The sequence below is a fragment of the Dioscorea cayenensis genome, chromosome 14, assembly GCF_009730915.1.
Source record: "Dioscorea cayenensis subsp. rotundata cultivar TDr96_F1 chromosome 14, TDr96_F1_v2_PseudoChromosome.rev07_lg8_w22 25.fasta, whole genome shotgun sequence".
In the NCBI taxonomy this organism is placed as follows: domain Eukaryota; kingdom Viridiplantae; phylum Streptophyta; class Magnoliopsida; order Dioscoreales; family Dioscoreaceae; genus Dioscorea; species Dioscorea cayenensis.
Genome location: NC_052484.1, coordinates 1021281 through 1045461, shown reverse-complemented (window position 1 = coordinate 1045461; position 24181 = coordinate 1021281). Strand labels below are relative to the sequence as shown.

Genomic DNA, 24181 nt, shown 5'->3' with positions numbered 1-24181 from the left:
CTATTAAAACTACATGCATTCTCATTAAATTGCATTTCTAATAATATATATTTATATTCATGAACAAAGTTACAAAACTCAGTATTATTACTACACAGAAAAATGTCAAAAGCTTCTTTCTTGTTTTTTTATTCCTTTGACAAACAACAACTAAAACAAAAGATAACAAGAAGTCAGTCCCATAACATTAGAACAGAATTAGACCATTTCTCAAGCAGTAGCAGGAGTCAAAGTTCCATGAGAAACTTGTGCTCCATTGAACTCATTCACACCCTCTTCTTCATCCTCTTCTGTTTCCCATAAAAAGCTCGCATATGCCGCCGCAACATGGCTGACGATGAACAAATCAAATCAGTAACTGATATTTTTGTTCGAAACTTAATTAAGGTTAAAATCATCAAAACTTCTACATTTTGAATTTGATTAAATCCAGATTGGCTTTCGATATGTAAGTTTAGTTTCTTTAAGAAAATGACAATTTCGAGTCTTCGACATAAACTTGGACTGATGGTTCAGTTGCAAAAATTGAAACTTCAATGATTAATGACAAAATGAAGGCAAACTCGATATATAGTCAATAATCTCGGATAGTTTTGAGTCGTAATAAGATTGTAATAAGATTATGAATGATTTTCATCAGTTATACCTATCATGAGGAGAGGCTTGAATTGCTTGTTCGAAGTAGGTGCACGCTCGTTCTTCGTCTTTGTGCAACTCCCACACTAGTTTTGCATACTGTGAAAGGATCTCTCCATCTCCGGGCTCTGCTAATATAGCTCTTGAGTAGTATTCTTCAGCTTTCGGAAGATCACTTTTTATCTGTTTACAAGCATCAAATCAAACCTTAAATTCACAGCAAATTCAAAACAAAGGATAACAGACCTTAAACTTATATTCAGCTTGTTTAGTGAATAAATGTGAGAGTATTATATATATATATATATATATATACTGTAATATCAGAAGCACTGGTAATATAGCTCTTGAGTAGTACTCTTCGGCTTTTGGAAGATTACCATTTGTCTGTTTACCAAGCATCAAATCAAACCTCAAATTCACAGCAAATTCAAAACAAAGGATAACAGACCTTAAACTTCTATATATTCAGCTTGTATGGTGAATAAATGCGAGAGTATTATATATATATATATATACTGTAATATCAGAAGCACTGCAATAATAAAACTCTTGAGTAGTACTCTTCGGCTTTTGGGAGATTACCATTTGTCTGTTCACCAAGCATCAAATCAAACCTCAAACTCACAGCAAATCCATTACAGAGGATAAGAGACCTAAACTTTTATATATTCAAGCTTGTTTAGTGAATGAATGTTAAGAGTATTATATACTATAATCTTTAAACCACTGCTAATATAGCTCTTGAGTAGAATTCTTTAGCTTTGGGAAGATCACCTTTAGACTGTTTACCAAGCATTAAACCAAAGCTCAAACTTAAGAAAATTTAAAATAGAGGATAAGAGACCTAGAGTTATATATTCAGCTTGTTTAGTGAATGAATGTGAGATTATTATGCTTGTATACTATAATCTCAAAACAATGAAACATGGTCTTTGGTTTGAAAAATCATGTATTTAAACAAAATATATGAAGAAGAAGAATCATCAAATTAACAAAACCAAATCAAGAAATGTAACCATTAAATATTCAATTGCAAACAAAACCAAACAACAACAAGATCACCAAATTGGCAAAATCTTCATCACAAAATTGCAAACTAAACCAAGTTGAGAAGTCTAATCAGTAAATTGCAAACAAAACCAAACAACAAGACCACCAAGTTGACAAAATATCACTACAAAATTGCGAACAAAACTAATTTGAGAAAACTAATCATTATATTGCAAGCAAAAATCAAACAATAAGATCACCAAATTGACAAAAATCTCACCAAAAATTGCAAACAAAAACCAAAGAAGAAAGAAGAAGTGATAGTAGAAGAAGATCACCAAATTGACAAAATATCACTACAAAATTGCAAACAAAAACAAATTGATCTAATCATTTAATTGCAAACAAAACTAAACAATAAGATCACCAAATCCACAAAAATCTCACCAAAAATATTGCAAACAAAAACCAAAAATCCAACAAAAACAACAACAACAACAACAATAAGGAAATGTGAAATAATCATCTCTATTGATCTCCAAAAACTAATCCCCAAACTTAAAAAATCTCACCACAAAACCACAAACAAAACCAAAAATCCAAAAAACAATCACAAAAAAATAAATAAATAAATAAAAGGAAAAAAGTATCACCTCATAGAGAAACTTGGCATAATTCCTAAGCACCAAAGCATTACTTGGATCCTCATCCACCATCTTCTTATAATACATATCCATTTCCACCATCTCACCACCACCACCACCACCACCCACAAGCATCATCCCAGAAGCAACCCTATCAATCCCAAGCCCACGGGCAAGAAACAAAGGACCTTGTTTACCTCTAGAGAAACTAAACTCCCTTTCAATCCCCAAAACCTCCTCCTGATCTTCATCTTTCTCATCCTCCTCCTCTTTTTCTTCTTCTAGATTTTGTGGAAGCTTTGAGTTGTAAACAGAGAAAGAAGGGATGGATTCAAGCATAGGGTTGGATCTACGAGAAGAGGAAGAAGATTCATGGTGGTGGTCGGAGGGGAGAGAGTGAAGGTTGCCATCGGAGCGGGTACGGCGAACTCCGGAGAAGGAGGAGGAGGGAGAGGAGTCAGAGAAGGGAGAGGAGAGGTTGCAGGAGATGTGAGCATGGTGGTTGTTGTTGTTGTTGTTGTTGTTGTGGTGGTGAGGGCTTTCACCATTGATGAGAGAGTTGAGCATTGGTGTTGATGAACTCCTCAGCAACATATTTTTTTTTTTTTTTAATTTTTTATGATGTTGATGATGATTGGTTTCTAATTGCAAAGTGGATACCAAACACTTCTTGGTTTTGGTGGTTCTCTCTCTCTGCTGCTCCTGCTTTATATACAGAGGGATTGAAGGGTTTTATTTTATTTGTTTATTTATTTAATGTATAATACCTGAATTGGTCCATCTACTTTTTTTTTTTTTTTATTCAGAAATATAGTCCACTAATCTCTTTACTTTTAAAAATAGTTCTATTTAGTCTCTTTTACTCTAAAATAGGCCAATTATTAATTATATTTATAAGAATAAATAGACTAAATGGGAAGAGATTAAGAGTAGAGGGACTAAATTGGATCATTTTTAAAAATAGAGAGATTAATGTGGCGTATTTTTAGTAGAGGGATGAAAGAAAAATAAAAAAAATAATTCGGGTATTATATCTTTATTTATTTAATGTATAAATTTGTGGTTGTATAAGTTGTAACAATGCTTGGATTGTAAAATTTGATTTTATTTGAATTTTTTTAATGTTTTTATTTTGTATTTACTTATGTACCCTTGTTAAAAAGGATGTATGATTAAAATATATATATATATATATATTTTATGATGATGGTGGTGGCTGGTTTCTAATTGCAAAGCGGTTACCAAGCACTTCTTGGTTTTGCTGGTTCTCTCTACTGCTCCTGCTTTATATGGGAGAGATAAAAGGGTTTTATTTTATTTGTTTATTTATTTAATGTATAAATTAGTTGTTGTATACTTGTATTATGCTTGGATTGTAAAAATTGAATTTTTTTTTGAAGGTTTTTATTTTGTATTTACTTGTTAAAAATGATGTATGATTTTTTTATTTTTATTTTTATTTTTTTATTTTTAATGATGATGATGGTGACTGGTTTTTAATTGCAAAGTGGCTGACAAGCTCTTCTTGGTTTTGTTAGTTCTCTCCGCTCCTCCTGTTTTATAAAGGAGAGATGGAAGGATTTTATTTTATTTGTTTATTTATTTAATGTATAAATTAGTGGTTGTATAACTTGCATCAATGCTTGGATTGTAAAAAAATTGATTTTTTGAAGATTTTTATTTTGTATTTACTTATGTACCCTTGTTGAAAAGGATGTATGATTAAAATAGAAAATTTAAATTAATTTCTTTTAATAATTTAAGAATTCTGATTATAAATCAGGATGTCAATGTGGTAAGATTCATCTGAGATTCAATTTGAATATGGGGAATTTTTTTTTCACATTCTCATCCCGGTGGAGATTTTTCAGGTTTGAAGATTCTTGTTCCTAGTTAATAAATTAAAAATATTATTATTTATTTAAAAATAAATTTTTATAAAATATTTGTTAAAAATTACTATAAATTTTTTAATAATTACAAATATGAGTAATTAATATGGTAAAGCCCTAATACAAAATACCAATATATATAATATTTAAATTCAATATTTCATATTTTAGAGTTGGGACAGACAGGGAGAATATTCTCTGGCCCTGACCCCGAATTATTTCTCATCCTCGGCTCCGATTTTTTTTTTTTGAAATAGTAAAATGAATTTTTATATACTTATATTTAATAATTATTTTATTTTAAGACCCAAAAGTTTTTAAGAATAACAGGCTCTAAATTATTTTAAAGGGTGGTTTTAAAAATTGAATAAATCACTCTTAATTCTTATTGGTTGATCTTTATACTTTAAGTTAAATAAAAGATATATATATATATATATATTAAAAATAAAACTAATTTCTTTGAGAATTCTAATCATTGTTTTGATTTGACCGAGGGAGATAAGATTATTGAATCATGTAAGTTCTTGTCTTAGTACAATTTTTTTGTCTTTACTTAGATTAATATGTGTAACTTTATATTATTATATAGATAATATTATTACTCTAAATAAAAATTTTAGTTAATTGGAATTTTTGGATTGGTTTTTTTTCTAGATATATGAAACCAAATTGTTTATGATTTTTTTTTTGAAATAGTAAAATGAACTTTCATATTCCAAATTTTAGTTAATTGATTCACTATTGATGCCAGGGCTATTGGCATCGCTAATTATAATTTTATTTATAATTTTTTTTAAAATAATAAAATGTATTTTCATATATTTATATTTAATAATTAATTTATTTTAAGACCCACAAGTTTTTTAAGAACAACGGGCTCTAAACTATGTTGGAGGGCGGTTTTAAAAACGAAATAAATCTCTCTTAATTTTTATTTGTTGATAAGTCTTTCTAGTTTGTACCTTACGCGGGAAGTTAAATGAAAGATATATTATTACTCTAAATAAAAAAAATTAGTTAATTGGATTTTTTGGATTGATTTTTTCTAGATATATGAAACCAAAATGAATTTGGCATTGAGTAGTTAGCAAGTACAAACATTTCAAAGGGGCATGTAAGTAATTTCACCATTAATATTTCTAGTTGGGAAAGGGTTGTCACTTGTCAATGAAGGTGACAAATAAAATGAAAGGAGGTGAGAGGAAAAGGTTGAGGTATCACATGCAAGGCTCTTATTGAATGCATCACCACTTGCCTCATTATTGAATGAAGGGAAAAGCAAAAGAAATATTTATGGAGTGAAGAAGATCTAGGACTCTTTGAGAGTCATGACTTCAAACAAAATTTATAGAATTTTTATTTTTTGTGGCTTGATAATTCATTTCTCTTACAGTATTTGTGGCTTTCATTAAATATATATATATATATATATATAACTATAGATCTTGTGAGCAGTGAAGAGAATCACATGATTTACAGCTAAACATCCAAACAACATTCATTGAATCAATAGATTCATTGACTGACTTTGAGAAACACTCTCTCTCTCTCTCTCTCTCTCTCTATATATATATATATATATATAACCATGATGGTTAATTAAATATTTTCGTTACTCCTTGATTAAGTATGTTTAAAGATTCGATTCGTATCTTGCCTAAAAATTCTATTTTGTCCCCACCTTGTTGTATGGTTGCATGTCCACCACATGTGCATTGTCTTCTTCCAATGATTTTTTCTTTTACCCTTTCAAATGTGCCAATTATTATTATTATTATTATTATTATTATTATTATTATTATTATTATTATTATTATTATTATTATTATTATTATTTAATGCATATTTACAAATAACTCGTAATGTATAAACATAATTTGTATATTATCATATATGTTTATCTCTTTGATATTTCTTAATAAAATTGTGCTTCTCGTTTTCATTATATATATATATATATAAACATAACAAAATACTGTTAATAAAAAAAAAATTCTATTCAATTCAAAAATTATTTCGATTTCATTAGAAATATGAATTTAAAATATCACATAATGATTAATCAAACATGAAGGATTGATTCTCCAAGAATTCTTTAATTTCTTTTTATCATTACAAGAAAGACAAATTAAATTAAATCAAAATTTAAAATATAATTTTTTATATTTTTCTCAATGTCTTGGCTATTCACCGTAAGTGTGAGAAACAGATGATTGGCAAAATTTGGATATGTCATAAGATTGGAAAAATGTATATGAAACAAAATTTCATTTTACTTTGTCAAAATGAAAACTTGAAGTTAAATTTTATCTATTTTTTTTTATATTTTTGGTCTTTGATTCATTGCTTTTTTAAGGTGTCACACGATGTAAATTATTTTTTTAATATGTTATTAGTACTATTGTTTATTTAGGCTTTAAATGATAAAATTTCATAAGTGAATATTAAGGAATTTAGTTTTAAAGTTATTATTGATATAGCAACTATGATAGTGCTCCTCATAATAGAGACATGAAACAAACAAACAAAAAAAGATTCTTTTTGATATAAAAAATGAGATTTTTTTATAGAAAAAAAACAAAATAAAACAGAGATCAACTCCATCACAAAAATTTATTTGTTAATGATAATAAAATATGGCAAGTTGCATAGGAACTTCATGTCGGTGGAATATTTAAAGAACTCAATAGAGTGAGAAAGTGTGCAACTTGTTTGGCCAAAATCAACAGCCATGAAATAATAATAATAAATAAATAAATAAAATAAAATAAAATAAATAAGAAAGAATGGCACTTTTGAGTTTACCACACGTTTCTTATTGAAAAATGAAACTTTATTTTAATTTTTTAAATCATGGAAAAAATAAAAATATATTTAATTGCATGTTGCATGCATGTCTTCTACGTAACTCGTTTTTACAAACAGCTCAACAAATTTTGTTTTCACAAATGGACCATTTCTTTGTTTTTTGTTTTTTTCTTTTATTTTGTTTTCTTTAAATAATTACTTGGAAGATTATTTGTGGTGGTTTGATTAGGATTTTGATTTGTCTTTTGTATTTTGTGGTGTTTCTTTTTGAATTGAATTGAAAGAGATAAGTGTGGAAAATTAATAAAATATTCTTTTTGTTTTGAAAGAAACATGAAATTATTAACATTCAACAATAAAAATATAAAATTATTAAGTATTCTTTTAAAAAAAATGAACTAATTAATACTTTGTGATAGGAAATATGGCAAGTAATGTTCCTTTGATGTGAAGAAACCAAAACTTATTAGACCATCAATCTTGATTTCATTGAGAATTTTAAAAATTAAAACAATCTTTGATGGACTTAGAAAAATAAATAAAAATGTTCGACTTATAGCGTTGATACAAAACGATTGTTTAATATTTTAGAACTTGTTTATTTAACTTTTTATTTCAATAAATTTCTAGATTATCTTTTAGACGACATCTACAAAAACAAGAGAAATTGATGTTGATATTAATAGATTATTATTATTTCTTTTTTGTAATTTTGAGTTAAAATCAAATCTAATAACTTTTATTTCATTTAAATAGTATTATACTTATTGTGTAGTTGGCTTTGATCACATGAAAATTTGGAGAAAAAACAGGTGAAATAATTTCAATATAAAATTATTAAAAAAAAAAAAAGGTGAAATACTACTTTATAATTTATGATTAAAACAAAAAACAGCTAGTTGTGCCAAATCTTGGTGTGCTAGAGAAATTATAATCAATGTGGATTTTTCATTCATCGAATTTCAAAGAGTCAAAATCAATTATGAAGAAATTAAAACATATTGAAACTTTCATTTTACCAATTAAAAAAAAATACTACTAATTAACGTAAACTATATATCAATTTAAAAGAATGTTCATGAACCAAAGGGCTCAAAGACTAGACTTTATTGTGGGGAAAAATAATGGGATTTTCAAAAATCTTGAGTTTAAGGGGCCGTTTGGTATGAGGGAAAGTAAAGTAACAATTTTCTCTGGAAAGTAACAACTTTCCCTGAAAAGTTGAGGTTGTGAAAAGCTTTCATATGTTTGGTTGAAAAAAAGACCATGTAAAGTAATGGTCAAATTGTAATTACTTTCTCTTTGACCGATGCAAATGATTCACAGGGGGAGGGGGTGTGAAACGGATTACATCATCGGAAAGTAGGAAACATGTAAAATTAGAAATTTCACCCTTTTGTAACGTTAAAATTTTTCTCTTTTGTCATGTTTTCTTTTAAAAACCCTAACTTTAGCAAAGAACTTATCCACCGTCTTTCTTTTCAAAACCGTAGCGCAAGCTAATCTCGGTAAGTCATATAATTTTTTGTAATTTTTTTTAAAAATCTTTTTTTATTGGCTTTGATATTGTTTTATTGATAATGGATTTTTATTGAAAACTCATTGAAAGAAACATGCGCAATACCTTTTCTTTAGGTGAGATCTATCAACAAAAAGATTGCCAAAATTTATATAGGAAGCGTGCCCCTTGGATAAAGTTAGGGTAATCATATTTCTCATAAGCAAGAATTAAATATCTATTTTTGCCGGGTATATAAGCAATTTTCTTAATTTATTTATATATAAACCATTGATTAATGTGAAAAATTAAAACATAGTTAAAATTAAAATAATTGATATTCATTGAAGGGTAAAATTGAGAATAAACATAACTTTGCATGGAAATGTTATTCATAACAAACAAAGGAATTCATTTTTGCATGTATTTTAATTGTAATTTTCAAGGTTCATACCAAACACGTATTGCTACTTTACAGAGAAAGTAAATACAGGGAAAATAAATGCAACGAAATACTTTGCAGGGAAAGTGTTTCCATGCAAACTACCAAACGGGCCCTAAGACTCATTGAAAACAATAATGATAATGGGTCACCTGTTGTAGACGTGAGCTAGCAACCCAAACTCCTCATCCGAGAGTGCACGAATTAGATGATTAATTTCCAATTCATGCAGATGCCTCTTGTGTGTATAGAGCTTATCGTTTTTGTCCAAAAAGATATTACTGAGACTGATAAACTCTATTAAGATCCTGAAACTCAAAACTATTTAAAAATAATATTTAGGATGTAATTTAACTGTACATTAATAAAAAAAACTCAATACTATTTAAAAACAATATTTAGTATGTAATTTAACTGTACATTAGTAAAAACACAAACTCAATACCATTTAAAAACAATATTTAGAATGTAATTTATCTGTACAAAAAACTCAGACTGATCCAAAGAGAAAACTACAAAATTATAATCAATTGTATCATGACTTCCAAAATCTATACCCATATATTATTCACAAAAATCTCCAACTTTCATTCCTCAGTGATCTGCAAATCCAAGTAAATAAAATGATAGTTAAATAAATAATCAATCACTATATAAACCCATCTCCATCACATCAACAACAAAACATTCTCAATAAATAAATAAACAAAATTAAATTATAAAAAAATCATGGTATAGCTTAGTAATTTTTTACCTTATTTTTAAAAAGTCTCAAGTTCGAATCCATTCAAGACTACAAAAAAACAAAAACTTACTTGTTGCTTCTCTAATTAATAAATAATCATTTACAACTTCATAGTTCACGATTAGATGATTAGTAAATGTTTAGGGGTGTGCACGAATTTCAATAAGCAAGTGGAGACGGAATCAAACATAATCACTGGTTACGAAATGCATTTTTTCAGTTATATATATATATATTTTTAAATAATGAACAAAATATATTAAGACTAAATACAGTTTTAAAAAATAATTTTAAAATATTAATCTCTAAAAAAAATATTTTTTTTCAATCAGTCAATTACACACATAAACAATGTCACCCTGGGTGGACAAATAAGCATTGATCATCTATCAACGTTCGTATCAGGCTGTATCATAAACATTGTCACTATGCTTAAATTGCACTGTATCATAAATAATGTCACTATATTTATAATCAGTAACACAATAAAAAAAATAAGATGCACAATATTTTGATATAAATCGTCCAATCAATTTTACACAGTATTTAAATAAATTTGAACCATTCAATTTTATTTCTATTATACTAATAATAATTTTTTTTTTAAAAAAAAACACCTAACTAATCAACTCAAATTAAATTTTAATCAACCCTTATTAACTATGACCGTGCCCTCTAATATGTACTGTGATTAATTGTTGCGGACATAGAACTTCCCCAGTTGATATATATAAAAATAGTTTAAATATCAAAATAGTCCTTCTATTTTTCGTTTTTGGCCCTTTTAATCTCTTTAAAATAAAATCCGCTTTTTTGGTTTGAACGTTTTCGTCCTTTAGTTATAAAATCTATCTTTTTGGTCCTCGTATTTACATATTTTCATCTTTTTTGATCCTCTAATTCATCAACTGAAGGGACGAAAAGCAAGAAATCCAGTCGATTAAAAGCGACAAAAATACAAAAATACGAGACATGATTTTTATATTGTAGAGCTAAAAAGCAACAATCCAAAATAAAAACACCATTTTAATATTTTGACCTATAAAAATATATATATATATATACACATAAAAACACACACATATCACATCAACACCAAAAATAGAATGAAAATGAAATAAATTTAAATAGGAAATAAAAAGAACTCACTCACCATTTTTCCCTTTCGTCAAAGTTTTTGCAAAAAGCAAGCAAGTCACCAGAAATCCAAACCCTGCTATTCCTCCAACAACAATCGCCACCGTCTTCCCTCTTTCCTTCCCTAATTTCCACAACAATTCCATCAAATCCCCACCCAAAAAATTCACTCCAAAAATCTATACAAATCCAGTAATTCACCTCCAAGATCTCCTTCTCCGGCGCCGGCGCCGGCTCCAGCACCACGAGGAACTCCATTCGGGTAGTAACTATAGCTAATATAGCATTTATCAAGATAGACTTGGCCGGAAGCGGCGCCGCCACACTCCACCTCCACCTTCTCCACGGCGGCGACGACGCAATCGCCGCAATCCCCCGGCGATAAATCCCCTTCGCACTGCGCCATGGCGTACACCGACTCATAGCTCGTCGCATAGAATCCGGCACCGCCGCTCGCCGATAACCCGCTCTGAAGACTCGACAACGCGGTGCTTCTCTTCTCCTCGAACCCTGTCCCACCGCCGTCGGATCCGCAGGTCTTGAAGAGGAGTTCCGTGGCGGCGACCTGCGGAATCCGGCGATCTCGTAAAAGCGCGTAGCAGCCGGTGAGTTGAACCCGCGCGGCGGCGACGATGGAGCTCCGCAGAGAGATCCCCACATCGGCGTGAGTTTGGAGACGCAGGTGGAGCAATCGGATGGTGTGAGATCACCACGGCACTGGAACCGGCCGGAGAATGCTTGCCCCGCCGTCGATGTCGTCGTTGTCTTGTAGAACTTTGAGGTCGTTGATTGCGCGATTAGGGCCGTCGCCACCGCGGCGATCGCTTGCTGCGCCGTTGATCCTCCGCCGATTGTTCCATTGGCGCAGCCTTTGTACACCAAGCTGTAGAGATCTACGGCCATGGCGATCGAGGTTAGTGCTCTGAATCCATAGACGAAGATGATGATGAGAAGCCATTGATGAGAGAATTCCATCTAGGGTTTCTCTCTTTCTCTCTTTCTCTTGTTCACTAATCCTCTTCGTTGCTTTTGCTTTTGCTTGGCTTTTCTATTGCGTTTGCTTTGGAAAAAGAAAAACATTTTTTTGTGTTTTTGCTTTTGGTTTTTCTTTTTCCATTCTCATTCTCTCTCAAGGCCCTACAAACAAAGCTTCTCAGTGTTCTAATCCCTTCAAGTTTTAGATATTATCAGTTTTTTATTATTATTTTTTTTATATATATAAAATTTTAATTAGGGAGAGAATTGAGAATAAAATGGAGAAAATAAGAATTTTATAGTGGGGTTGAAAAGTTGTGTGTGTGTGTATATATATATATATATATATATATTAGTATGAGATTATGAGCATATTGTTTTCTTTGTTAGGCATTTAGCTTTTGGGAATGCTCTACAACTCAGATCTTTGTAATTTATTTATTTATTTATTTTTTAATTTTTCTTTTTTAAAACTATTAAATCATAATCTTTATATATTGCTGGTTGTTAACTGTAATGCATTCTTGAAAGTTTAATTTGATGTAACTTATGTATACTAACTTTTCTTTTCTTTTTCTTTTTTTTTTGGATAAATTTACTACTTTTTCTTTTAACTTTTAAATTTGTAATAAATATCTGGAAATTTATGTATATATTGATTTAAATTAATTTTAAAAATGGAAAAATATTAAATTGAAAATTTTTCTCTGGGTTTCACTTTATAAATTACTGCCATGTTCAGCTGAAGAGCTCTCTTGCTCTTTGATGCTCATTTGAGTGCCTTCATCTTCTCGTTTCTAGGGTTAGGGTTAGGGTTTCATTGATTCTGATGCTGGTTTCGTCGGTGGTGGAGTAGTTCTCCTTGACTCGCTGTTCTAAGGTTTTTGTATGTTATCTCTAGATCTTTTCTTCATTCCATTTTAATTCATTTGTGTTCCTTGTCTTCATGTTTCTAGGGTTAGGGTTAAGGTTCATTGATTCTAGGTATCAAATGCTGTTAGGAGATGAAGGTGGTGGAGAAGCTCTTGCTGATGACTCTCCGTTACAAGGTTTTTTCTACATCTTTTCTCCATTCCATTCAATCTTGTTCATTGAGAAGCCATTGATGAGTGGTAAGACCCATATGGATGACAGAGTTGTGCACAAGTTTCGATGAAATAAGTGGAGGATGAGTGATAAGATTCATATGGATGACGGAGTTGTTCTAATGCCTCGATGGGTAGAGTGGAGGTAGGTTCACGCATATACAGGATATCGAGCACCACTCGCATACAACCATAATTTGCTCTTTTAAAAATATACTATTATGAAAAATTTTAACGAGAATCTGAATACCAATACATCATTTTGTCGTTGGTTTTGTATTCGGAAATTTTGAATTACTTTTGTTGACCTTTTGTATTTCTTTGCTTCTTTGGGTAGATTTTTTTTTTTATTTTTTATTTCCAATTCTTCATTTTTTTTATGTGTATATCAGTGTATATAAATTGATAGGGTATTTTTAAGGCTAACATTATTAAAAATAACATTGCTTCCAAAAATATTTACTAAACTAACAACCACTACTTATCCCTTGTTGTGTGATAGCTCATACGACCTTAGTCTTCTTTGATTTGCTTTATTTTAGTATATATAAACTTATTTGACCACAATCCATGTGTTTTTGTTTGTTTCAAGAACTCTCTTCTTTAACACAAATAAAAATTACAAAAGATTTTATTATTTGGCATAAAGTTATAATCTTTCTTTTGAAAGTCTATGCTATATATCATTCCATGTTGAACCTTACTTTAGAGGTTTAATAAATATTTGAACAAAAATTATTCTGAACATTAAGTAATTATCTAAATTTGAGTAGAGTTGTGAAAATTTATGTTAGAGTTGTGTTGCAAATACATCATCTTAATAGAACATGGGCAAAATTAGAAAAACAAATTAATATTAAATGTAAAGGGAAGGGAGAAGAATAAGATCTAAAAATAAGAATAACATTGTAAACATAATGACTAGGGTTATTCTAATTTATTCTGTTAATACTGTCATGATGTCATTTCTCTCCATTGTTATTAATTACTGATACAATTTATTCTAGATCCTGTTGCTTTTTTTTGTTTGAAGTGAAGCAAGGGTTTTGGACATTGACATTGAAGAATGCTTGATTCATTCATTACTGAGTACAATAAAAAGTTTATTCTTTTCATACATACTAGTTTGGTTGGGTCAAGCTATATTTAAGCTAGATGATGTTTGGCCCAAGCTGATCTTATTAGAACTGTATTAGGTCCAGTTTAGCTTAGTACAAAAATAAATTATATATATATATATATATAATTTTATACAATAATATAAATAATTAAATTAAATTTCTATTGCAATCCTTATATTTTGTCAAATGAAGACAAAAATTCAATACAACTCAAAATAAAAGAGGGAGCCAAAAAGATATCGATATATTATCAAACCTTAAATCTTTGATGCATCTTAATTTAATTAATTATTAGGATTGGGTGGGGCAAAAATTTGTATGACTTTAAGTCTAGTTTGAAAAATTAATTAGGGCTTACATATTTAACTCTAATTCAATTTTTGTTTTAAAACCCATGACCTACTTTTTGGATTTGGTTCGGTCACTCATGAGTTGCTCGGTCCATGGCTAGTCCTATAGTTGAAATCCACAATTTATTCTTTAAGTTCATAATTTAATTTGTTAATCTCTTATTTGCACTGATACACTTATAATCCAAAAAATTCATTTAATCTGTTACTCTCTTAACAAATTTTGTTTTTAAACAAAAATAAGTATTTATAATAATAAATTTTAAAATTAATCATTAATTGTATATTATGTGGAAAAAATAAAAGTAATCTTTTGCCCATTCATGCCAACCATGATTTTCTGTAAGCTTTGGTGCCTCATTTGAAGATTGCACAAATTGGTCCCAGCCTCCTGGTAAAGCACAAGATTTACCACTTTGTGCTTTTATTAGCCAATTTTTAATTATCAGCTGAAAAAGCTCTCCCCCACCAAAAATGCAAGTAATTTATATTTTATAGTTTTTTTTTTTTTATCAATTTAAAGCTAAATAATTTATATTTTATAGTATCAATTTAAAGACTAAAAAGATTTATCACTTTGTGCTTTTTATAAGCCAATTTTCAATTATCAGCTGAAAAAGCGCCCCCACCCACACAACAACACCAAAAATGCAAGTAATTTATATTTTATAGTATTTTTTTTATCAATTTAAAGCTAAAAAGTCACATTATTATATTTGATTATAAATATTAATTTTATTAAATAGTTTTATTACATTTCCAAAAGTGGATGGTAACAAAGAGTGAAGCTTGATGTCTACAAACTTCACCATCTAAAATGAAATATCAAGCAGCAAAATCATGTAATTAGAAAAAAAAAATTCTAAATTATCTAAATATTAAAATTTTTAAAAAGACCCCCTCACCGCAACGTTTCCATAGAATAGTGATAGTGCATTCTCTTCAGAGAGAAAGGTCAAGAGTTTAATACTCTCTTGTAAGTCTTTATTTTTCCTATTTAAATAAACATTTTGTACTAATATATGTTCATTATATATTGCACTTTAAAAATGTCAGCCAAGCAAACTATAAAAGAGATTAGCACTAATGAAAGTTTTATAAATAACTACATTGGCTTGGTTAAGATATAAAAAAATTGAATTCACATACTTGCTCTGATACCATGTAGAATTAACTGAATTTTAAATGATTACAATACGAGTACATGGATGCACATTATTATATTAAAAAAAGTAAAATGCCGAGTTAGTTAATAAACTAAAGATTCTTCTTGGGGGATTTCATCCACAAACTCAAAATTTATGACTGACTGATATTGCTCATCATCATTTAGCCATATAGCCAAACTATTCGAATAGAAATTTATGGAATCAACTAAATTAAAATAAATAATGTTAGCATTATGAAACCAGAATCAATTTACTAAAATCCTAGGCCAAGCCATGTAAGATGTCTAGCTTCGTTTGTAACTACTATGATATTTGAATCCTTGAAGAGATTATTAACATGCTTAAGACACACATTGCAGGAAAGTGCACCCACATCCACACATACACATTCATACTAAGTTATTCTAACGAGTTTGTCACTAGTATGCAAATGTAAACAAAAAACAGACTAGTTAATTCTTGGCATGGGAGGACATGATTAGTGGTTAGATGAAAATAAATTATAGTTGGTTTGAATATATAGAATTCTTTTGAAATATTTTTGGGAAGATCTCAACAATCATCTTATATCAGTCATATCTTATTTTTTTGACGAAGCTGTGATGCCTAAAGCCTGGGGCAGACCTACATTGTTCTAATTCCTAAAAAAGAGCACCCTAAATTTGTTTTAGATTTTCGCCCAATTTCACTTTCTAATGTTGCTTATAAGATTGTTACCAAGATTCTCGCCAATCACATTAAGAAGATGGATTGGAACTCTTGTTACCAAGGAACAATGTGGTTTTATTCTGACTCGGTCTCCCATGTTGATAATATATTGGTGGTCTAAGAGACTTTCCACACCATTAACATGGATAGAACCATCCCTAAGATGTTGATCAAAGTTGACATTGAGAAAGCTTATGATACTCTAAATTGGGATACCATTCTTGCTATTCTAGTGAAAATGCATTTTCCTAGCATTTTGGTCTCATATATTAAAGCATATCTTAACTCTACCTCTTTTTCTCTTCTCATTAATGGGTCCTACTGATTGGTTTTGTCCTTCAAGAGGGGTCAGACAAGGTGACACCTCTCTTCCTATGTGTTTATTTTGGTGGCCCAAAATTTAATTGCCTTGTTCAATCTTACTAAGCAGCTTGATCCCATTCATGGTTTTGATTGCAATTTGAGATATAACTTTAATCATCTGATCATGTATGTTGATGATCTTATCATTGTTACCACAACCTCAAGGAAGTCAACTAGAAATGTCAACCTTTTGTTTAAATCTTTATCATCAGTTGACTGGTCAGAAGGCCAATCGGCTAAAATCTGAGATTTACTTCCCCAATTGGTTTAACAAGAGGGTATCTTCTCGCATTTGTTCTATCCTTAACTTTAGTAAGGCAAAATTCCTTTTAAATATTTAGGGGTTCTCATCTCTCATAAGCAAATTGCCATTTTCAATTTCAATTCTATGATTGATAATCTCAATACTACTGTAGCAAATTGGGCCAAAAGGCTAAAATTTTCAAGGCCGACAAAGCTGTTTTAATTAATAGTGTGTTAATGGCTGCCCCAATTTTCAAGGATTTCCCAAGTTGCTAGGAAATTTTTGTGTGCAAACAATGTCAATGGCAGAGATATTCCTCTGGTCAATTGGTCTACTATCACTTCTAGTAAAATTGAGGGGGATATGGGCATTAGAAACCTCCTTAATGTTAAGCATTCTTTAATGGCCAAGAATCTTTTCAACTATTTTAATAGGCAAAATTCCATTTGAGTAGATATCCTTTACTTAAAATATAGGAACCACAACTTTTGGACTCACAAAATTCCTTCTATCAGTTCTGTTTTTTTTTTTCAGAGGATTGATCAAAACTGCTAAATATCTTAAGCCAAATATGTGGATTAACTGTGTTAATCCCTATGATACCTCTGTTCTTTATCACCCGTGGATGTTTGAAGTGCCAATTGCTTATAAATCTGTGTATTTTAACGTGAGTATTGATTTTGAGAACCTTCATATATATTTATGATTTTATTATTAATTCTCATTGGGATACTCATACTATAAACTTATTATTTGGCAATGTTTGGATTTCTCTGGTGGTCAATCATGGGAAAATCACCCTAGGGGAAGCAAATCACTGAGTGTGGTCTCAATGTTTATCAACATTAACAAGATCACAAGTTATGTTTATCATTTTCTTAACAACAATCAAAACATGAATCAACATTAAGAGGGGTGGACCAATGTTTGGAAGCTTAATGTGGCTCCCAGAGCCAAATCTTTCACTTGGTTTATGCTTCAAGGCAAGATCAAAACTTTAGATGTCTTATATCATATGAACTTAGGTCCTCCCGACCTTTGCAAGATGTGAAGCCTCAATTCAGAGACTTCTGATCATCTCTTTAAAAAATGCATCAAAAGCCAAATTGTTTGGAGACTAGTGGAGAATCTTTCTGCTATCTCCATTAACATTCCAGACAATATTGATTATGGGAATTGGCTGGATTTCTTGCTGTCACCATTTGGTACATTTGGAAGAGTCGGTGTGATATAATTTTCATTCATAAAGATCTTAATTTCCTTTATATTGTCAAAAATGCTGTTGAGCATACTAAAGAGTTCAGGCTTCACGGATTAAGCCACAAGCTGATTAATTACTTCATCCATAACCGGCCCACCCCGTGTACTTTGGAAGTCTTCTCAACAACTGCTTAGAATGAAGCAACTAGGGTGGGATTGGTTTCATCATCATTGATTCTAATACGAAGGTATGTTGTACAGGTTTTGGGGCCACTAGTATGGATGCAAGAATTGAACTAGAGTCATGCTATAGCTATAGCCATGGGAATCATTAAAGAAGCTGGGAAGAGATGCTCTAACATTTATATAAGCTCAAAGGAGATGTGGAATGCACTCTAGGGGAACGATGAAGCTTAACATTGGAGACATTTAGATTGCCTTAATGAAACCAGGAATTTGCATGTCTACTTCAACGTTATGAGAACGAACTTAATTCATTAGGCTTGGAACAAGATTGTTGCTGCATTATTTGGTCAAGGAATTAAAGCTACTCATTTGTCTTTATTTCACAAGGGAATGGAGAAACCAAAGTGGATTATGAGAATGCTCAACCATGCTGGCTTTACTGATTGATTTTGCTACTTTTATTCTTCCTTTGTCTAGCTCTTAAATCATTCTTTCTTGTGTGTGTGTTTTTTCTTATTTTCTTGGTTTCCTTGTTTGGTTGTAAGTTTGGGTTCTTTTTTTAATAAATAGCTACTTGGTAGCTCCTTTACCCATAAAATTAGAATTAGACCTTGAAGCTTCACAATTAAAAGACTTTTCTCATGTTCTCGAACAATTGCTTAATTTGATGAACTTGTTTGAAGATAAAAGAAAAGATTAAATTAGGGTGTCTTGAGAGATAGGATAGTGACAAGACAAATTACTTGACGAGTGGTGGTTTCAACAACAAGCGTGGTTTCCACGCTTGATGAATCTTTTAATTTTGAAAATAGAGCCATTCGGGTATGGACATTGTGGACAAATCGGCTCTGATATTGTATGAAAGAAGTGGATTCGATCCATTTCATTTATTCTACATTATACTTAATCAATATATATATGTGTGTGAAACTAAAATATAAAATCAACAAGCTATAAGGAAAAAATGGGAATAAATTAATGGTAAGAAAGCTAAAGTTATCAATGTCTTGAGACTATCTTGAAAATGTTAATCTTCTATGTAATAGGCGGTGTGAGATCCCGATTTTCTTTTATGAGATTTGCATGAGTTTTTTTTTAAATATATTTAGTTATTAGTTAAACTTAATCCCTATGCCTAAACAAAAGAAAAACCAATTATTCTATCAACATTATATCATAAAAACTAATATTAATTGCATAAATAAAAAATATCACACATGCACGCTAAACATGTATGAAGGGTTGGTAGAGATGAAGATGCCAATGATAAAAAGGCAAGTGCAAGGAGATGAGAAGTTGAAAGCCAAGTTGTATGTTTGGATGGGTTCTCAAGTCCCTTCAAACCAACCCGAATAAGTACTTTTATTTAGAACATTATCCTAGGTTCAAAGTAAGTTAGATTTCTTGTCCTAAAGAAGTTGGACAAGATGCATGGCTTGGCTCCTAAGGGAGCATGGATAGAGAATTATGGTATACTAAGGCAAGGCAAGAAGAAGAACAATTAGTCCTTGGCCATGCATAAAGAGAACAATGGCTCAAATCATGATGCAAGTGGAGAAGAAAAGATATTGAGTGTGAGAGTGAGGCAAAGTTCTTAAGAGTCTTATATTTGTACCTATAAAGAGGTGGCAAACACTTAATGCCATCCTCTCTTAGATTTAAAGGGCTCTTAGATCACAAATGAGTTGGTCTTGATTGGGGGTTTTAGATTCTCTTGCCCTATCTCTCTTTTCCTTTGGGACATGAAGAGCCTTTTTGAGGGATTGATGGGCATTAGTTCCTTAGTGGTGGGGGAGAAGTGCCTTTGTTTCATGCTTTTGCTTGCCCTTATCTTCCTATACTTTGTGAGTACTCTTTGGCATAGGGATTGGGTAGAGAATAATATTGTATTCATCATGGTGTGAAAGTTAATTAAGTTATGTCCTTAAGAAAAATTCATTTTAATTTTTATAACAAGAGGGAGTTTTTTTTTTTTTCTTAATAAAAGAGCTTTTGATAAAAAAATAAAATAAAATTTTATCTTATTTTATTGATTCAAAAGATTAATATGCAGTTTAATTAATGGCTTTTCTATTCTTTGTTAAAAAATAATTTGAAAAATTCGCCATTGGAGAACAAGATGAATGGTTTTTCTTTTTTATCAATTGATTGTCGCTTCATCAATTACTTGAGTTATGTACATATCCAACAAAAAGAATATTCTCAACGATCGGTCTCCAGATAATCTCTCTCATGCACTTTTTATTTGACCCTAATAAATCATTACGCCTAATTGAGTTTTTATTATATAGTGTAGATAGAATCATAGATGTTCTTTGGGACCCTTTTATAAAGATGTTTTCACAAGAATAATGATTAAAAATATAGATGTTCTATCAATATTGAGTAAATCCGTATTTTTCTTTTTAACCCGAGTTCATCTATTGGTTGAATTCAATTTTTTAGTTTACTAATTCTAGTATGCGACACCATAATCTGCGAATCTCACATCTTTATCTACTAATTTTAGATTATGCTTCTTTTTAGCATATCGTTAATAGACAATTATGATCAAAGAAGAGATCATTAGTTCAAACTGATTTATAAAAATAACTTTGTTTAAAAAAAATTATACCAAAAATACATTTAAGTGTTACGTATTAGAAATCTCCACTAATGTGGAATATTAATTGACGGAAAGTGATGCCATGATCTCTGTCTAGCATCATATTCATATTAATCTTTCACTCATAGCACAATGTACGTTGATTTTTTGTTGGTCTTGGATCAATGTATAGGAGGTATATAGGTTAAGTTTATAGGAAAACAATAGGCTAATTCCCTTGTTCTTTGTCTAGCTAACAAAACATAAAGGGCCACCCTATAGCCACAAGTTGTTGGCAAAGTATAGTTTTATTGTTCTAGTTTAAGTAGTAACTAACTTTATAATTTCATTATTGTTTTTTTATAAAAAATAGAGAAAAAAAAACAAGCAAACAATGATTCACACATGATGGAATATATTTCAATGTTTTTAATTAAGATGATGAAAAGAGAATCCTAGTTATTTTAAATTAAAGTTTAGATTAAAGCGTATCATTACATTAATATAATATTTAGCATACTCATTTTTTATGTCTCGGTAATATTTCTTTTTACTAGAATATATAAACCATTCTATATTAGTTACAAAAAACTCTTTTACAAGCTAGATTAAACTTAATTTGATGTTATTTTTCTTTTTAGACAAAGTAGAAACCCTAACTTTAATTTACTTATAAAATAAACTATGTTATATAACCATTAATATATTTCCATTTATGTAAAACACTATAAATATATTAAAATATAAAACTAACATCAATTTAATATCAAATCAAAATAGAGTCATGGTAACATCAACTTGTCAGATAAAATAAGCATATTCTACTACTTAAAATTATTTGTTACTCTTGATAACCTTATTTAATATTAATAAATACAAATATATTTATATATGCATCTCTCATGGGTATATATATGAGAAAGGGGTATAGACTTTTATCAAGGTCGTCTTCTGCTTTTTTTCCTCCATATTAACACAAGGAAAGAGAAGACAAAAGAAAGAATTCTTTGTAGCAAAGTTCTCAAAGTGTATAGAGCTTCTTCTCAAGAGTAACATTGTGCTAAAGAGATACAAACACACACTCACTCACTCTCTCTTTGATGTTGCAAAACATGATCCAAGTTTATCCAGAGCATCTACAACTAGTAATTCTCTTCACTCTCTATCATGTTTCTTATGTTATCATCTTCATTTTTGTCTTTCTTTTATTTATTTATTTAATTTAATTTAATTTTTCTCTTCATTTGAGTTTTTTATATGTAGCATTTGCATGGCATGTTTTCATGCAAAAAAGAAAGTAAAGTTTTCAAGTAACATTTCATCACAAGAATGTGAAAAAAATAGTTGCATTTGTAGTTTATATAAGTATAATTAGTTTGCATTTGTATTGGCTGCATACGAAGTTATCATTTAGGTTTTTTTTTTTTAATTTGTATAATCTTAAGTTTATTAAGTTAACAAACAAAAAAACAAGTTTGCAAGAAAGTGTCATGCATATCACTTAGTAGATTTTGTTTCAATAAAAATATACAAACCATAAGCAAGATTTGAACCCTTGGTCTTTAAGTTGGAAGGAGAATAAAGTAACTAATCATGTGAACGCTGTTTTAAATCACTTAGTATAGTTGTTAAATTTTTTTTTCCTTTTAAATAATTTTAGTACTGTTAAAGAACCAAATTGCAATTTAGTATGCTAATAATTAATCTTTGATCGCTTTCGCTCTTTTCCTTCTTCTTATTTTTATTATTATTATTTTACATTTTTAAGTACAAAAATCTACCATCATCATCATTATCAAGGAATCAAATCAAAATTGATGTTATGAAGATCTCTCTTTCATTACCCACATTATTCTATCTTAAACTTTATTAAGAAGTGAAATCAAAATTTGAGTTGAAGTTGAACTAGGGTGTTTTTAAATGAAAATATTTATTAAACTTGATATAAAAGCTCCCAATTCTTATAATAAAACCATTTAATTTCTTCTCTTTATAAACTAAAATGTTGCAATATTAAAATCACTATATATATATATATATATATAGAGCTTACGAAAGACTACTCTTTACTACCTTTCTTCACATGATGACCATTACTCTTTAATAAAGCTCCATGAGGGTACCATAAAGAGCTTCATTATACTTTGCATCTAAGGGTTAAGGGCCTCATATTCATTCTGTTTGACAAGACTAAAAGCACCACCACTTCTTTCTAGTTCTATGTTTGTGCTTTGATTCTCAGTACGAAAGCATATATATATATTTATATATATATACATATATATATATATTTTAAAGAGGGCAAGGTCCCTGATAAAGTTGCATGTATATATATATATATATATATGCTTATGTTAGAGCTTGAGTTAGCACATGGCTCACTTATAAGGTTGAGCTTGACTGGAAGAACTTGAGGTCAAGCTTACATAAAGTTCGCCACTGAGTTTTTTTTAAAATATTTTTTAATAAAAAAAATATATTATGGACATAGGACTTAATAGGTAAGATTTAAAAGAATAAAAAAAGTAAAAAAATGATTTCTTTTCGACCAAAGGTCATGCCAGTCATTTTTGTAGACAGATTTACATATATATATATATATATATATATATATATATATATATATATGTTTAGATAAACTTCACCCCATTAACTTTGCCTAAAAGCATGCTTGACGTTTAACCAACATGTTTTCATAAAGTTTCCCTTTTTTAGATAAATTTAATCATGCATGTGTTTGTTGAGCTTATTAAAAATATTGGAATTATTAACTTGCACTAACCTAAAAAGGTATAAAATTACTATTACTTTGACAAATTACTAGTGTTCTTTGCCTTTTCTTAATTTAATTCCTTTATTATTAGGTTTAATTGCATGAATTAGAGGCAAAGACTACCTAAGCTCTACTATTATATTATTTTATATATTAGAATATTTTAAATTCAATTTAACATATAATTTAAAAATAAATTAAAAAAAAAATAAGCTTCTCTAGAAAAAAGTATTAAAAAATTAAAGATTCATTGCCCATAGTTTTCTCTTATCGTATAGGTTCAACGTCAATGCGCTCGTCAATGACAATATATATTTCACAATACTAATTTATATATATTTATTTTATTTATATACACCAAATTAATTGTTTATTTGACCTCTAAAATATTATACTCATTCATATACTAAATAGTTCGTATATTAATTTTTATTGACTTTGATAATTAAATATTTATAATTTTAAAATCCTTAGCTACTATTAAAAACTCAACACAACAAGCTATGGATTTTGTTTTTAAAATATTTATCACCCTTTTAATGATTTTATTATTTTTATATTATAATGGAAGGCATGTATAACCAAATCATTAGAGTTTTTTAGAGCCATACAAATAATTACAATA

The 24181-nt window shown here is 29.6% G+C and overlaps 1 protein-coding gene, 1 long non-coding RNA gene and 1 pseudogene across 2 annotated transcripts; 1 reads left to right on the top strand and 2 right to left on the bottom strand.

Annotated features, from left to right (window-relative positions):
• Positions 1-131: 131 nt before the first annotated feature.
• On the bottom strand, positions 132-2950 carry LOC120275232. Its single transcript, XM_039281755.1, has 3 exons — positions 2283-2950; positions 647-819; positions 132-331 (listed from the first exon to the last, which is right to left on the bottom strand). The coding sequence occupies exons 1-3, from the start codon at positions 2865-2867 to the stop codon at positions 211-213; spliced, it is 879 nt and encodes a 292-aa protein (XP_039137689.1). The 5' UTR covers positions 2868-2950; the 3' UTR covers positions 132-210.
• A 6436-nt stretch (positions 2951-9386) lies between these two features.
• On the bottom strand, positions 9387-11827 carry LOC120275229 (annotated as a pseudogene).
• On the top strand, positions 11597-12968 carry LOC120275239. The gene is made up of 3 exons (XR_005541084.1): positions 11597-11711; positions 12575-12822; positions 12908-12968. It is a non-coding gene; the product is annotated as an uncharacterized LOC120275239 (long non-coding RNA).
• Positions 12969-24181: the final 11213 nt, after the last annotated feature.